This window comes from Aotus nancymaae, unplaced genomic scaffold (genome assembly GCF_030222135.1).
Source record: "Aotus nancymaae isolate 86718 unplaced genomic scaffold, 86718_ANA_hifiasm-v0.15.2.pri h1tg000075l, whole genome shotgun sequence".
Taxonomy (NCBI): domain Eukaryota; kingdom Metazoa; phylum Chordata; class Mammalia; order Primates; family Aotidae; genus Aotus; species Aotus nancymaae.
This window is the reverse complement of record NW_026988490.1, coordinates 3,700,985-3,718,651: the sequence shown is the minus strand read 5'-3', so window position 1 is coordinate 3,718,651 and position 17,667 is coordinate 3,700,985. Positions and strand designations below refer to the sequence as shown.

At 46.0% G+C, this 17,667-nt stretch overlaps 1 protein-coding gene across 4 annotated transcripts in view; it reads left to right on the top strand.

The window, feature by feature from the left end:
• Positions 1-17,667, top strand: part of CYFIP1 (cytoplasmic FMR1 interacting protein 1) — a 109,753-nt gene that overhangs the window by 66,851 nt on the left and 25,235 nt on the right. For all 4 annotated transcript variants that reach the window (XM_012460351.3, XM_012460348.3, XM_064367826.1 and 1 more), the window contains 2 exons: positions 1,810-1,929; positions 16,549-16,748. In XM_012460351.3, the coding sequence (XP_012315774.3) occupies positions 1,810-1,929; positions 16,549-16,748 (320 nt within the window). The remainder of the gene's footprint in view (positions 1-1,809; positions 1,930-16,548; positions 16,749-17,667) is intronic.

Genomic DNA, 17,667 nt, shown 5'->3' with positions numbered 1-17,667 from the left:
AACATGGCAAAACCCTATCTGTACTAAAAATACAAAAATTGGCCGGCCGTGGTTGTGGGTGCCTGTTGTCCCAGCCACTCTGGGATGCTGAGGCAAGAGAATCACTTGAACCCAGGAAGTGGAGGTTGCAGTGAGCTGAGATTGTACCACTGCACTCCAGCCTGGGGCGACAGAGTAAGTGAGACTCCATCTCAAAAAAAAAAAAAGAAAGACAAAAAGAAAGAAATTTGGGTTTCACCATGTTGACCAGGATGGTCTCGATCTCTTGACCTCGTGATCCACCCGCCTCGGCCTCCCAAAGTGCTGGGATTACAAGCATGAGCCACCACGCCGGCCCCAAAATTAGGATTTCTTATAGCTAACTTGGTTTTACTAGATATCACCATGGCTTGTGACTTCAAACGTTCTTATAAATTGTTAGGCAGGCCAGGCACAGTGGCTTATACCTGTAATCCCAGGACTTTGGGAAGCCAAGGCAGGTGAATCACTTGATGTCAGGAGATCGAGACCATCCTGGCTGACACGGTGAAACCTCATCTCTACTAAAAATACAAAAATTAGTCAGGCATGGTGGCACACACCTGTAGTCCCAACTAATCAGGTGGCTGAGGCAGGAGAATCACTTGAACTCAGGAGGCAGAGGCTGCAGTAAGCCAAGATCGCACCACTGCACTCCAGCCTGGGGGACAGAGTGAGACTCCATCTCAAAAAATAATAATAATAAAAAACTTGGGCCGGGCACAGTGGCTCACGCCTGTAATCCCAGCACTTTGGGAGGCCGAGGCGGGTGAATCACGAGGTCAAGAGATCAAGACCATCCTGGTCAACATGGTGAAACCCCGTCTCTACTAAAAATACAAAAAATTAGCTGGGCATGGTGGCGCGTGCCTGTAATCCCAGCTACTCAGGAGGCTGAGGCAGGAGAATTGCCTGAACCCAGGAGGCAGAGGTTGCGGTGAGCCGAGATCGCACCATTGCACTCCAGCCTGGGTAACAAGAGCGAAGCACTCCGTCTCAAAAAAAAAAAAAAAAAAAAAACTTAGGCATTGAAAGACACTCCGTTTGTATTGGGTCACCTCACACACAGGGAGCATCTGCAGCATTCTCTGTCTGCCCTGCGGCTCCTGGGGGCGGGCATAGCCTGGAAGAGCCGGCCCTTCTCCAGGAGCCCAGAAGCCAGAGCTTAAAAAGAACGAAGGTGAGAAACACTCATCAGCTCAAAGCACCAGACAGAATTTTCTCCTAGCCAGCCAGAAGAATTTAAAGATATATAGTACTTATTTTTTTACAGGTTTTTTACAAAGTGATACACATTGCATGCCTGTATCAAAACATCTCATGTACCCCATAAATATATATACTTACTGTGTACCCACAGACATTAAAAAAAGAAAAAAAATTTAGAAATTAAAAGTTATATTACATTACACACATAAAACTGGTAAAATGTGGGAAACTGTAAAAAAAATTGCATTTAATTCTACTCTATCCATCAGTAATCACCGTGCACATTTTGGGACATTTTTCACCAGGGCTTTGTCATATTTTTATGCTGAAACAGCACTGAAGGATGGATATGTTCCTAGTATGTTGAAATAGAGATGCAGTCATTTTCTCTTATTTATTATCATAACACCTGTAAAAAGACACACCACACTGCTGTGTCTGTGGGGAGATGGGTCCTGAACATCATTGTAAATGTTGTCGTTACCAATATACCGGCTTCTCCAGGGTCCCTGGTGAGGCTTTTATTGCTTTCGAGCTGCTCCTGTTCACTCTTTTCCTGCCATCCTCCCCTGTGCACACCAGCTCCTCGGCAGGTCAATAGACCTCAATCGTCTGATCACTCAGCGCGTCTCAGCAGCCGTATATAAGTCCCTGGAACTGGCGATTGGACGATTTGAAAGTGAAGATTTGACTTCCATAGTTGTAAGTACTGGAACAAATTTAACTTTGCCCTATTGATAAATTGAAGTAAGAGTAGGTCCAGTTGTTGTATAGGTAATAAAGGAGACGCACTCACTGAGCATGGCCTATCCCAAGCCTCTTTTCAGCATCTACATTCAGTGTTCACGATGCTAAATTGACCTTAACGAACAAATAACCCCAATCTTGAAAAAAATCGCCAACTATAGCAAAAGGTAACACACCACTTAATAACATGTTTATATTTTAGTAGTAATGAGCTAGGAGATAAAAATGTTTAACTTTTTACCTAATAATTACTAAAAGATGTGTATTTTTGGAAGTGAACCTGACATGATAAAATTTATACGAAGGAATGTAAGAACTCCAATGCAAATTCTTTTTCTTGAGTAAATTGAAAAACAAAGCATTCTTTTAAATGGAAAAACTTCAATGAAAAGCATAAAAATTGGCCAGGCACAGTGGCTCACACCTGTAATCCCAGCACTTTGAGAAGTCGAGGCAGGCAGATCACCCTGAGGTCAGGAGTTCAAGACCAGCCTGGCCAAAATGGCGAAACCCCGTCTGTACTAAAAATAAAAAAATTAGCCAGGCATGCTGGCGGGCACCTGTAATCCCAGCTACTCAGGAGGCTGAGGCAGGAGAATCATATGAACCCAGGAGACGGAGGTTGCATTGGGTCAAGATCATGCCACTGCTCTCCAGCCTGGGTGTATATGTCAGTAATAAATGAAATAGCGTGGTGTTTTTTTGGAAAGCAAAAGTTAACCAGCCCAGAGGAACAGAGTAGAATAGGGTACTTCGCCTGGAGAGCTGGGGAGGGGTAGTCATGCTGGTCACGCTTGTCCTCTTTTTTTTTTTTTTTTTTGGGAGAGGGAGTTTCGCTCTTGTTACCCAGGCTGGAGTGCAATGGCGCAATCTCGGCTCAACACAACCTCCGCCTCCTGGGTCCAGGCAATTCTCCTGCCTCAGCCTCCTGAGTAGCTGGGATTACAGGCACGCGTCACCATGCCCAGCTAATTTTTTGTATTTTTAGTAGAGACGGGGTTTCACCATGTTGACCAGGATGGTCTCGATCTCTTGATCCCGTGATCCACCCGCCTCGGCCTCCCAAAGTGCTGGGATTATAGGCGTGAGCCACCGCGCCCGGCCCGCTTGTCCTCTTAATGGAAGGGAAGAGCAGAAGGTACCTTCATAAGACTCAGCTTCTGATTCCAAGTAGAGTGCAGTGGTTTGTGGCAGGCCGGCAGTACTGCAGAGGACAACCAGGAAGGCTGAATCAAATGCAAAAATCAAATGGGAAAGCCATCCCAGAACTGCAAGTCCATAAGGACGGGAGGGACCACAGTTCCAGAGAGGGCAAACCCCTCAGCCCAGAGTTTGGGGATTACAGTTGCTTTTGCAGTAGAGGACAGCAGGAGAAAGAGCCAAGCAGCAGAATCTCCAGAAGCAGAATTTCCCAGGCTCATTGTGCTGAGGGTTAGAGACCTGCTGGGCTCCTAACTGAAAGATGACTAGAAGCCAAACTAGAGGTACACAGGGTGTCACCAGAACTGCAGCCCAGCCTTCACTCAGTTCTGTCCCTAATGGGACCATGGTGTTCAGGCCCCAGTTTTTTATGCCTTGCAGGGGAAAGCAGGGATGTGCTCTGTGAAAACAACTGCTGTAGGAGCCTCCACAGTTTTAAAAATATACAATGCTTAGCACTCAATTAAGAATTCCTAGACACAAAAGAACCTATGACCACACCAAGAGAGAAGATTGACAATATAAACAAACCCTTTGGTGATATTGACTTAACACACAAGGACTTATCATAATTCTGATTAATATGCCCAAGAAGATGGAAGAAACGATGGATTAAAGAGATAAAAAGGAGACTTCCTTTTTTTCTTTTTTCTTTTCTTTCTTTCTTTTTTTGAGATGGAATCTTCCTCTGTCACCCAGGCTGGAGTGCAGTGGTGCAATCTCAGCTCACTGCAACCTCCACCTCCTGGGTTCAAGCAATTCTCCTGCCTCAGCCTCCTGACTAATTTTTGTATTTTTAGTAGAGACGAGGTTTCACCGTGTTAGCCAGGATGGTCTCTATCTCCTGACTTCATGTGATCCACCCGCCTCAGCTTCACAAAGTGCTGGAATTACAGGTGTGAACCACCGCGCCTGGCCAAAAAGGAGAATTTCATCAGAGAATTAGAATCTATAAAAAAGAATCAAATAGATATTCTAGACATAAAGAACATAATAATCTTGATTATGTATGTAGCAATTTGGTTCGTTTTTGTTTTCTATGTCATGCTTTTTTTCGGTTTATTATTTTTTATTTCAATAGGTTTTGGAGGAACAGTTCGTGTTTGGTTACGTAGATAAGTTCTTTAGTGGTGATTTCTGGGATTTTGGTGTGCCCATCGCCCAAGCAGTGTGCACTGTACCCAATGTGGAGTCCTTTATCCCTGACCACCCCAACCTTTTCCCTTGCGTCCCCAAAGTCCATTGTATCATTCTTAGGCCTTTGTGTTCTCATAGCTTAGCTCACACTTACGAGTGAGAACATACGATGTTTGATTTTCCATTCCTGAGTTGCTTTGCTTAGAATAGTGGGCTGCGATTCCATTCAGGTTGCTGCAAATGCCATTATTTCATTCCTTTTTATGGCTGAGTAGTATTCCATGGGTAAATATACCACATTTTATTTATCCATTCCTTGATTGATGGGCATTTGGGCTGGTTCATATTTTTTTGCATTTGCGAAGTGTGCTGCTATAAACATGCAGGTGCACGTATCCTTTTTGTATAATGACTTCTTTTCCCCTGGGGAGACACCCAGGAGTGGGGTTGCTGGATCAAATGGCAAATCTACTTTTAGTTCTTTGAGGAATCTCTACACTGTTTTCCATAGTGGTTGTGCTAGTTTACATTCCTACCAATACTGTAAAAGTGTTCCCTTTTCACCACATTCATGCCAACACGTATTATTTTTTTAGGTTTTGATTAAAGCTGTTCTTACAGGAGTAAAGCAGTATCACATTGTTGTTTTGATTTGCATTTCCCTGATACTGGTGTTCAGCATTTTTTCATGTTTCTTGACCATTTGCGTGTCTTCTTTTCAGAATTGTCCATTCATGTCCTTAGACCACTTTCTTTTTTTGAGACGGAGTTTCGCTCGTTACCCAGGCTGGAGTGCAATGGCGCGATCTCGGCTCACCACAACCTCCGCCTCCTGGGTTCAGGCAATTCTCCTGCCTCAGCCTCCTGAGTAGCTGGGATTACAGGCACGCGCCACCGTGCCCAGCTAATTTTTTTTTGTATTAATAGAGACGGGGTTTCACAATGTTGACCAGGATGGTCTTGATCTCTCGACCTCGTGATCCACCCGCCTCGGCCTCCCAAAGTGCTGGGATTACAGGCTTGAGCCACCGCGCCCGGCCCCTTAGACCACTTTCTGATGGGATTTTTTTTTCTTGATGATTTGACTTCTCTGTAGATTCTGGATATTAGTCCTTTGTTGGGTGCATAGTTTGGGAATATTTTATCCCACTCTGTGAGTTGTGCTGAATTCACTTATCAGGTCTAGGAACTCTTTGAATGAGCTTTTTCTAGGTGTATGATCTTATCATCGACTAACAGTGAGAGTTTAACTTTTGACTTGTTTACTGTCCTGATTATTTCTTGGGCTGTGCAGAATCTTTTTAGTTTAATTGAGTCGTGTCTATTCATCCTTGTTTTTGTTGCATTTGCTGTTAGGTTCTTGGTTTTGAAGTCTTTGCCTACGCCAGTGTTATCTTCTAGAATTTTAATTGTTTCAGGTCTTAGATAAGTCTGTGATCCATCCTGAATTGCTTTTTGTATAAGGTGAGAGATGAGGATCCAGTTTGATTCTTCTACATGTGCCCTGCCACTTATCCCAGCACCATTTGTTGAATAGGGTGTCCTTTTCCCACTTTTATAGTTTGAAGTCAGGTAATGTGACACATCCAGATTTGTTCTTTTTGCTTAGTCTTGCTTTGACTATGTGGGCTCTTTTATGGTTCCATAGGAATTTTAGGATTGTTTTTCTACTTCTGTGAAAAATGACGGTGGTATTTCGATGGGAATTGCATTGAATTTCTAGAGTGCTTTTGACAGTATGGTTATTTTCACAATATCGATTCTACCCCCCCATGAGCATGGGCTGTGTTTCCATTGGTTTGGGTCATCTATGATTTCTTTCAGCAGTGTTTGATAGTTTTCCTTTTGAGGTCTTTCACCTTCTTGGTTAGATACAGTTTTAAGAGTGGGTGTGTGGGCCAGGCGTGGTGGCTGACGCCTGTAATCCCAGCACTTTGGGAGGCCGAGGCGGGTGGATCACGAGGTCCAGAGATCGAGACCATCCTGGTAAACATGGTGAAACCCCGTCTCTACTAAAAATACAAAAAATTAGCTGGGCCTGGTGGTGCGTGCCTATAATCCCAGCTACTCCGGAGGCTGAGGCAGGAGAATTGCCTGAACCCAGGAGGCGGAGGTTGCGGTGGGCCAAGATCGCGCCATTGCACTCCAGCCTGGGTAACAAGAGTGAAACTCCGTCTCAAAAAAAAAAAAAAAAGCCGGGCGCGGTGGCTCAAGCCTGTAATCCCAGCACTTTGGGAGGCCGAGGCGGGTGGATCACGAGGTCAAGAGATCGAGACCATCCTGGTCAACATGGTGAAACCCCGTCTCTACTAATACAAAAAAAAATTAGCTGGGCATGGTGGCGCGTGCCTGTAATCCCAGCTACTCAGGAGGCTGAGGCAGGAGAATTGCCTGAACCCAGGAGGCGGAGGTTGCGGTGAGCCGAGATCGCGCCATTGCACTCCAGCCTGGGTAACAAGAGTGAAACTCCGTCTCAAAAAAAAAAAAAAGAGTGTGTGTGTGAGTGTGTGTGTGTGTTATAAAAGGGGTTGAGTTCTTCATTTGATTCTCAGCTTGGTTGCTGTTGGTGTGTCGCAGTGCTAACCGATTTGTGTATGTTAATTTAGTATCCTGAAAGTTTAATAAATTCATTTATTGGTTCTAGGAGCTTTTTGGATGAGTCGTTAGAGTTTTCCAGGTGTGTGATCATATCAGCAAACAGCGACAGTTTGGCTTCCTCTTTACCAGTAAGATGCCCTTTCTTTCTTTTGTTGGATTGCTCTGGGTAGGACTTCCAGTCCTGTATTGAATGGAAATGGTGAAAGCGGACATCCTTGTCTTATTCCGGTTCTCAAGGAGAATGCTTTTGACTTCTTCAATGTAGTGTTGCAGTGGGTTTGTAATAGGTGGCTTTTATTACTTTTTTTTTTTAAAACAAAGTCTCACTCTGTCACCCAGGCTGGAGTGCAATGGCAGGATCTTGACTCACTGCAGCCTCCACCTCCAGGGTTCAAGTGATTCTCATTCCTCAGCCTCCTGAGTAGATAGCATTACAGACACGTGCCACCACACCTGGCTAATTTTTTTTTTTTTTTTTTTTTTTTTTGTATCTTTAGTAGAGACGGGATTTCACCATGTTGGCCAGGCTGGTCTCAAACTCCTGACCTCAGGTGATCCACCCACCTGGGCCTTTTAAAGTGCTGGGATTACAGATGTGAGCCACCATGCCAGGCGGCTTTTATTAATGAAAAGTATGTCCCTTCTATACCAATTTTGCTGATGGTTTTAATCTAAAGAGATGCTGGGATGCTGGATTTTGTCAAATGTTTTTTCTGTGTCTATTGAAATAATCATGTGATTTTTGTTTTCAATTTTATTTATGTGGTGTATCACATGTATTGACTTGCATATGTTAAACCATCCCTACATCTCTGGTATGAAGCCCACTTCATCATGGTGGATTATCTTTTTATTTTTTATTTGATATGCTGTTTGATTTGGTTAGTCAGCATTTTGTTGAGAATCTTTGGATCTATGTTCATCAGGGACATTGGTCTGTAGTTTCTTTTTTTCTTACATTCTTTCCTAGTTTTGGTATTAGGGTAACCCTGGCTTCATGAAATGATTTAGGGAGGATTCTCTCTTTCTCTCTCTTTTGCTATACTGTCAATAGGATTGGTATCATTTCTTCTTTGAATGTGTGATAGAATTCAGCTATGAATCTGGTCCTGGATTTCTTTTTGTTAGCAATTTTTTATTACTATTTCACTCTTGCTGCTTGTTGTTGGTCTGTTAGGGTATCTAGTTCTTCCTGATTAAAGCTAGGAGGGTTGTATCTTTCCAGGAATGTATCCCTTGCCTCTGAGTTTTCTAGTTTATGCGCATAAAGGCATTCATAGTAGCCTTGCATGATTTTTCTATTTCCATAGTGTCACTTGTAATAGCTCCCATTTTGTTTCCAATTGAGCTTATATGGATCTTCTCACTAATGGTCTGTTTATCTTTTCAAAGAACAAGTTTTTTGTTTCATTTATGTTTTGTATTGTTTTTCATTTGTTTCAGCTTCATTTAGTTCTGCTCTGATCTTTGTTATTTCTTTTTTTAGACAGAGTTTCGCTCTTGTTACCCAGGCTGGAGTGCAATGGCGTGATCTCAGCTCACCGCAGCCTCCGCCTCCTGGGTTCAGGCAATTTTCCTGCCTCAGCCTCCTGAGTAGCTGGGATTACAGGCACGCGCCACCATGCCCAGCTAATTTTTTGTATTTTTAGTAGAGACGGGGTTTCACCATGTGGGCCAGGATGGTCTCGATCTCTGGCCCTCGTGATCCACCCGCCTCGGCCTCCCAAAGTGCTGGGATTACAGGCGTGAGCCACCGCGCCCGGCCCAGCAATTGTTTTATTACTATTTCACTCTTGCTGCTTGTTATTGGTCTGTTAGGGTATCTAGTTCTTCCTGATTAAAGCTAGGAGGGTTGTATCTTTCCAGGAATGTATCCCTTGCCTCTGAGTTTTCTAGTTTATGCGCATAAAGGCATTCATAGTAGCCTTGCATGATTTTTCTGTTTCCATAGTGTCACTTGTAATAGCTCCCATTTTGTTTCCAATTGAACTTATATGGATCTTCTCACTAATGGTCTGTCTGTTTTGTTTATCTTTTCAAAGAACAAGTTTTTTGTTTCATTTATGTTTTGTATTGTTTTTCGTTTGTTTGTTTCAGCTTCATTTAGTTCTGCTCTGATCTTTGTTATTTCTTTTCTTTTGCTGGGTTTGTTCTCCAGTTCTTTGAGGTGTGACGTTAGATTGTTTGCGCTCTTTCAGAACTTTCTGATGTAGGCATTTAATGGTATGAACTTTCCTCTTAGCACCACTTTGGCTGTGCACCAGAGGTTTCGATAGGTTGTATCATTATTATCACTCAGTCCAAAGAATTTTTAAATTTCCTTCTGGATTTCATTGTTGACCAAACAATCATTCAGGAGCAGGTTGTTTCATTTCCATGTATTTGCATGATTTTGAGGGTTCCTTTTGGAGTTGGTTTCTAGATTTAGTCCACTGTGGTCTGAGAGGGTACTTGATATAATTTTTAGATTTTTTTTTTTTTTTTTTTTTGAGACAGAGTTTCGCTCTTGTTACCCAGGCTGGAGTGCAATGGCACGATCTCGGCTCACCACAACCTCCGCCTCCTGGGTTCAGGCAATTCTCCTGCCTCAGCCTCCTGAGTAGCTGGGACTACAGGCACGTGCCACCACGCCCAGCTAATTTTTGTATTTTTAGTAGAGACGGGGTTTCACTTTGTTGACCAGGATGGTCTTGATCTCTTGACCTCGTGATCCACCCACCTTGGCCTCCCAAAGTGCTGGGATTATAAGCGTGATCCACTGCGCCCGGCCTAGATTTTCTTAAATTTATTAAGACTTGTTTTGTGGCCTATCATTTGGTCTGTGTTGCAGAATGTTCCATGTGCTGATGAGTGGAATATATATTCTGTAGTTGTTGGGTAGAATATTCTGTAAATATCTGTTAAGTCCATGTGTTCTAGGGTATAGTTTAAGTCCATTGTTTCTTTGTTGACTTTCTGTCTAGTGCTGTCCGTGGAGTATTGAAGGCCCCCACTATTATTGTGTTGCTCTCTGTCTCATTTCTTAGGTGTAATAGTAATTGTTTTATAAATTTGGGAGCTCCAGTGTTAGGTACATATATATTTAGGATTGTGATGTTTTCCTGTTGGACAAGTCCTTTTCTCATTGTATAATGTCCCTCTTTGTCTTTTTGAACGCTGTTGCTTTAAAGTTTGTTTTGTCTGATATAAGAATAGCTACTTCTGCTCATTTTTGGTGTCCATTTGCACGGAATATCTTTTTCCATCCTTTTACCTTAAGTTGATGTGAGTTCTTACGTGTCAGGTGAGTCTCTTGAAAAACAGCAGAAAGTTGGTTGGTATCAGTTCCGCAACTCTGTATCTTTTATGTGGAGCGTTTAGGCTGTTGGCATGCGACGTTGGTATTGTGATGTGAAGTACTATTCTATTCATCCTGCTGGTTGTTGCCTGAATACCTTTTCGTCTTTTTTTTCTTGTATAACTTCTGTGAGATTTATGCTTTCTGGAGGTTCTGTTTTGTATATTTTGAGGATCTGTTTCAAGATTTAGAGCTCCTTTAAGCAGTTTTTGTAGTGCCGATTTGGTCAGTGGTAAATTATCTCACCGTTAGTTTGTCTGAAAAAGACTGTAGCTTTCCTTTATTTATGAAGCTTAGTTTCACTAGATACAAAATTCTTGGCTGATAATTGTTTTGTTTAAGGAGGCTAAAGATAAGACCACAGTTCTTTCTAGCTTGTAGAGTTTCTGCTGAGAAATCTGTTATTCTGGTAAGTTTTCCTTTATAGATTACCTGATGCTTTTGCCTCACAGCTCTTAAGATTCTTTCCTTTATCTTGATGTTAGATAACCGATGACTGTGTGCCTAGGTGATGATCTTTCTGTGATGAATTTCCTGGACATTCTTTGAGATTCTTATATTTGAATGTCTAGGTCTCTAGCAATGCCGGGGACGTTTTCCTTGATTATTCCCTCAAATATGTTTTCCAAAGTTTCAGATTTCTCTTCTTCCTCAGGAGCACCAATTATTCGTAGGTTTCGTTGTTGAACAGAATCCCAACTTCTTGGAGGCTTTGTTCACGGTTTAAAATTCTTTTTCGGGCCGGGCGCGGTGGCTCAAGCCTGTAATCCCAGCACTTTGGGAGGCCAAGGCAGGTGGATCATGAGGTCAAGAGATCAAGACCATCCTGGTCAACATGGTGAAACCCCGTCTCTACTAAAAATACAAAAAATCAGCTGGGCATGGTGGCATGTGCCTATAATCCCAGCTACTCAGGGGGCTGAGGCAGGAGAATTGCCTGAACCCAGGAGGCGGAGGTTGTGGTGAGCCGAGATCACGCCATTGCACTCCAGCCTGGGTAACAAGAGTGAAACTCCGTCTCAAAAAAAAAAAAAATTATTTTTTCTTCGTCCTTGTCAGATTGGATTAACTCAAAAACCTCGTCTTTGAGCTCTGAAGTTGTTTCTTCTAGTTGTTTGATTCTTTTGCTGAGACTTTCAGGTGCATTTTGCATTTCTCTAAGTGTGTTCTTCATTTTCAGAAGTGAGTGTTTTTTTTTGTTTTTTTGGTTTTTTTTTGAGACAGAGTCTTGCTCTGTTGCCAGGCGCCAGGCTGGAGTGCAGTGGCACGATCTCGGCTCACTGCAACCTCCGCCTCCCTGGTTCAGGCAATTCTCCTGCCTCAGCCTCCCAAGTAGCTGGGACTACAGGTGTGTGCCACCATGCCCAGCTAATTTTTGTAGTTTTTAGTAGAGGTGGGGTTTCACTATGTTGGCCAGGATGGTCTTGATCTCCTGACCTTGTGATCTGCCTGCCTTGGTCTCCCAAAGTGCTGGGATTACAGGCGTGAGCCACCATGCCTTGCCAGAAGTGAGTGTTTTTTATTTATGCTGTCTGTTTCACTGGAGACTTTTCCTGTTAGGCACATCACTCACATAAAGAGACCAGCAGGCAGGTTTTGTGTGAGCAACATGGCTGTTTATTCATCTGGGTGCAGGTGGGCTGAGTCTGAAAAGAGAGTCAGCGGAGGGCAGTGGGATAGGAATTGGTTTTATAGGTTGGGGCAAGTGGTCAGTTAAAGGTAATAATCTATCTTGGGGAGGGGAAGGGTGTCACGGGATGCATGGTCATAAGGGTAGGGGTCATCTGTAACAAACAGGCAAGATCATAAGGGTGGGGGTTATCAGTTGCAAGCAAAGGGGAGGGTGAGGTAAATTACACAGTTATAGGTGTGGGGATCTTGGGAAACCCAGTGTCCAGGGGGGATATTCCTCAAGGCTGAGTAGGAACAGTGGTTACAGGTTGCAGGTTGAAAGGGGAGAGCAATTAGTTGAGGCAGGAACAAGTTGTTTAACTTCTTTCTGTGGCCACCTGGTTACTTGTGGTTACTTCAGACTTTCTGGCTCCTGGGGACCATCCAGAGGTGTAGTGTGGGTCACCAAGGCTATAATGACCAGGCTTGGACACCTGACATTTCCATTCATTTTTTTTTTTTTTTTTAATTAAGTTGGTTTTCACCTTTCTCTGATGCCTCCTTGAGTAGCTTAATAATTGACCTTCTGAATTCTTTTTCTGGCAATTCAGAGATTTCTGCTTGGTTTGGATCCATTGCTGGTAAGGTAGTGTGATCTTCAGGGCATGTTAAAGAACCTGAGAAAGCAAGCAGGGCTTTCAGGCTTCCTGCCTCCCCTCTGTGCCCATACCTGCACTCCTGGTTCACCCCCTCACCCAGAGTCCATCCAGGAAACTTCACATTCGTTGAAATCGTTCCAAAGTGCAGCTGCAAGTTGCCTTCTCCCTCTGGTCTTTCCCCAATTCCACTGGCAACCCTCCCCAAGGATCCCTGTGAGACAAAGTCAGAGACAAAACCGAGAGAGTCCACAAGCCTCTTCCTTGCTGATTCCTCTGCCCCTCCATTTGGCTCGGCTCTCTAAATTCATCCGAGCTCCAGGTAAGGTCCAATCCTTCTCCCATTATCTGGGCATCAGGTTTCCCCGTGAGGATGTGTGTTCAGGGGCTGATGCTCCCCACATCATCTTTGGGCTCTCACCGTTTTTTGACTGTCTCCCGGGGCCTGTAGAGGCAAGCCGCTTCCTTCAGAGGGTCTGTGGGTTCTCTTGACCTTCCTGGTGTGTTCCTGTGGTCTTTCTTGAAGCAAAAGTTTGCAGTGAGGCTTCACATGCTTTATTTGTCTGTGTGGGAGCCTCAAGTTCGTCCCGCCGTTTTTCCCTGTGTCTGTAAACAATGTGAACACAGGAAGAGGCGAGACTAAGGAACAGGAAGACAGGCATTAAGGCCGGGTGTGGTGGCTCACGCCTGTAATCCAAGCACTTTGGAGGCCAAGGCGGGCGAATCACCTGAGATCGGGAGTTCAAGACCAGCCTGACCAACATGGTGAAACCCCGTCTTAAAAAAAAAAAAAAAGACAGGCATTAAAAACATCTGAATTGGGGAAAAGAGAAAAGTAACAGTGAATGAAACAGAAAAGAGCGTAAGAAGTGTCGGAAACAGGAGTGTCAGGAGATGAGAGTGTGAGTGGTGTCACGGAAGACTTGTCTGAAGAGAAGATGGCGGAGAGACCTTCACATGGACAGGGGACACCAGCCTGCCTCTCTGCTGTACCACCAACTACGCGTGCCGGAGCTAGGGCCAGAGCCACGGGAGCCTCCATGAGCGCCCCCACCGTCCAGCCGCAGCTCTGGGGATCATCTCACCACCCCCAACTCAGACTCTTGGCTTGCGGAGTCTTTGAATCTTCAGGATTTCATCAGAGCTGGTCTGCAGTAAGCGTTAATGGGCTGGTCGTCTCCCCTCCTCCAGAGCACAGTCACTGCAACGCACGGCCACACGTCACTTCCACTGGGTGAGCAGGGCAGGGTTCACAGTACGCATTTTCTAACAGTCCTCCAAGGAGCTCCGGGTCCAAGAACTGATTGAGGAGCCGTGATTTCTTTTATGATGATTCAAGTTAGACTTGTATTTGGTAGACCCAGGCTTTTCCCTTTATCCACATCAAATGAAACTTACAAAGGCTGATCGTTTGTTCCAGCCCTGGGGACACCACAGTCCATTAACCAACATCAGCATCCCTGTGCATGTGCCAGGCCGTTTGAGTACACATGGGCTGTGCCGCCCACCGCTTGGCACCATTGGAGTCAAGGAGCCCAAGCTAAGGGCCTGCAGAGAAGAGCTCCCACAGAACTCTTCAGAGATACCGGAGATGAGATCGGGTTTGACGGAGCTAGAACAGTAGGCCCTGCTGACTCTGGAACTGAATAAATCGAAATTCCCTCCTGACACAAAGCTGCCCACAGGAGAAGCTGCTGGGAATAGCATGCAGGCTGGTAAGTGTCAGGATGCTGGGAGGGGAGCCTGAGAGGCCAGTCTCGGAAGGCTTGAGCCGGTGCTGTTACGGTTGGCCCTGGCCCACCCCTCTTCCTCTTCAGAAGCATGAGGGCGCTTATTTCACTTCCAGTCGAGCCACAGGTAAAGACAATGGGCCAGTCCCCTTTAGACATATTACAGTAAAAAAGAAAATGTGAGTGCACAGCAGTGTCCCTACAGACAGTGGAGGCACGACCGGAACCTCACCTTCCACAGTAAGCCAAAAGAAATTAAGAAAGTGGTAGTCGCTCTGAAAGAATAATATAAATCAGAATTTTTAGAAATCCAGAAATAAGGTTATTGGGAAAAAAGTTTTGAAAAGAAAAATGATAAAAACTCATGAAAAAAAATCAAAAAGAGAAAAAAATATTTCAAAACTGCAGACCTACACCAGAAACAACACAATGGATGATGACTTAGAAATAAGAATGCAAAGAGGAACATTTTTAAAATCAAAGAGAAATAAAGCAGAAAAAGGAGTTGAAGGCTGTGCGTGGTGGCTCACGCCTGCAATCCCAGCACTTTGGGAGGCTGAGGTGGGCGGATCACGAGGTCTGGAGTTTAAGACCATCCTGGCCAGCACGGTGAAACCCCTTCTCTACTAAAAATATAAAAAATTGCCAGGCATGGTGGCACGCACCTGTAGTCCCAGCTACTCGGGAGGCTGAGGTTGCAGTGAGCCAAGACTGCACGATTGCACTCCAGCCTGGGTGACAGTGAGACTCCCTCTCAAAAAAAAAAAAAAGAAAAGAAAAGAGAAAGGATTTGAGAGGAAACGACTCAGAAGGTGGATGATGAAGATTCAGTGTACCTGTCAGATAGATTCCTCAAGAAGCAAACCAAAGCAACAGAACAGGGCCGACTGGCATTTATTTCAAGAAAATATTGATAAAATAGAAGACACCTTGAAAGTGTCTATTAAAAGCATATATCAGGTACTTGGTAAAACCAGCCCAAACTGGTCAACACTAAGAAATACTGCATCTTAGGCTGGTGAAAGATAAGAAAAATAAATCATAAATATAAGAACGATATTGCAGTGACGGAAGAAGTCTTTGGCCTGTCTGAGCAGAGCCGGCAGGGAGGAAAAATTCGATTGTCCTCAGACCTTTGCCAGAGCCAAGGGAAGGAAATGTAGATCAAGGGTTTGGTTGCCAGCCACATCAATCTTCTAGGAGTAAAGGCTGCAGACAGATGGTAACGGATGTGCCAGGGATCGGGAGGATCGTTCATTCCTGGAGAGCAGACCTTGGCTGGCAGACACTGGGCGCTGGCAGCACGGCACGTGTCCCTTTGAGCATCTCTGCACCACAGAGCAGGGCCCTGCGTGTTTTTCCTTAGAGTCAAAGAGGCTGGGACTCAGAAAGAGACCACGCCCCCTCTGAGATGCCGGGTAGAGCCTTCTGTGGCGGCCTTCTTCTGCGAGTGTCATTTGGTACAGGCCATGGTGTTTCCGTTGGCATTGGCCAAATATGATTCTGAGTAAAATCATTGGTCAAGGCTTCGACCAAGGCCATTACTGTCCAATAGAAATAGAATGCAAGTCATATCCGTAATTTGAAATTTTCCCATAGTCACATTAGAAAAGGAAATGAGTGAAGTTGTTTTTAATGACATACCTAACTGAACCTGCTGTACGTCCATGTTACTAGTTCACAGCATCATTCCTGTGGCAGTGTAATTGAGGTGGACATTTGGCTAGTCTCTCTCTTCCTTCTCAGTCTTTGAAATCTGGTCTCAGGTGGGAGCAGCTGAGCTCCGGCCCCGGCAGCCGCATTGGAGGGTGCAGCCTGGACGAGCTCCAGCAGCAGCACACATGAGGGCTTGCAAGGCCCGTGGGAACGGGGACACGTGCCCTACCACCCACGCGTGCCTTTCAGCGACTCCAGGTGCCTCAGAGGAAGCCGCTCAGCTCCGACACCCAGGGAGGCACACCGCCGGCTGGGCTCTGCTGCGGGGCAGGGCGGGGGCTCAGCGGGTGCATGCAGGGAAGGGTGGCAGGAACAGGCCATGCGTACACTCTGCCCCAGAGGGTACTGGACGGCAGAGATCAGTGGCGTGGAGGTGACTGCAGTGGAGAAAGGCATGGCCCAGTAGGGGTGACTGAAAAAGTGGGGTGCCAAGAAGCAAGCTCATGTCACTTGTCAGAGCCTGCGCTCTCCGGGGGCTGCCTCGATGCAGCCCTGCCGGGGACCATGAAGCCCGGGTAGGATCAGAGGCCACCAGCGCCTCCTGCCCTCCTGGACCAGCTCTGTCCCCCACCCGTCTTTGGTCCCACAGGAGCTGGACGGCCTGTTGGAAATCAACCGCATGACCCACAAGCTGCTGAGCCGGTACCTGACACTGGACAGCTTCGATGCCATGTTCCGGGAGGCCAACCACAACGTGTCGGCGCCCTACGGGAGGATCACCCTGCATGTTTTCTGGGAGCTCAACTACGACTTCCTGCCCAACTACTGCTACAATGGCTCTACCAACCGGTGAGTGTGCCTGTCACGCAGGTGCCCGCAGGGGAGGAGCTTGGGGACCCACGTCCTCTCAGTCTTCCTCCGTGCCACCAGGTCCCTGTCTCCCCACTCTTTCCGCTCCCCATCACGTCTCACAGAGCACGCAAGCCATGCAGGCCCTCCATTGTCTTCTGTGTCCACCCTCGCGTGGACAGTCACTGCTTTGCACGTGGACCTTGAGTGAGGCTGCATCTCCTGGCTTGCTGTCTGCCTGTCGGTGGAAAGTGGGTGACTGCTTCTCATGCTTCTGTACTAGGATGATGGGATTTGGGGGAGCCACCCATGGTGCCACTGTGTTGGACAGCATGAAGTGATGTGATTGGTGGTGAAATGATAGATGCTGGCAGTATCCTGAGTTCAACCTCCCAGTGGGGCCTGAGTCCTGGGACAGCCCTGCCTTGGGCTCTGCATGCCGGGCAGCCACCATTCTGGCTGAGGTTCCTTCTCTGCACGCTGAGCTTGACTCGCATACGGTGTCAGCGTGTGCCAGGGACGTGTGTGTGTCGCTCACCATGCCTTCCCACAGACACCAGCAGCCTGGGTGATGACTAGGGCCCCAAGCAAGGTGCCTGGCTGCTGAGCTCCATCCAGAGATAGAGGAGTGCAGGTGTGTGCACACACGTGTTAGGAGCACTTTTACACATAAGATCTCCGTGTCCCACCCACATGTGGCTGAATTCTCCCGACTCAGGCCCAGAGTTTTGTGTCTCGGGAGACAGGGTGCCAAACTACGAGGGCAGAGGAGAGGAGCAGCTGTCCCGAGGGCCAGTTCTGCCTGCTGTGGCCGTCGTCTGTTCAGGACCCCCGGGGGCAGGGCCGCGTTTCCTGTGGGACCCTGGGTCAGTGTCACTGAGGCCATGCTCCAGGGTCGTGGCCGTCAGCTCTGGGCTGT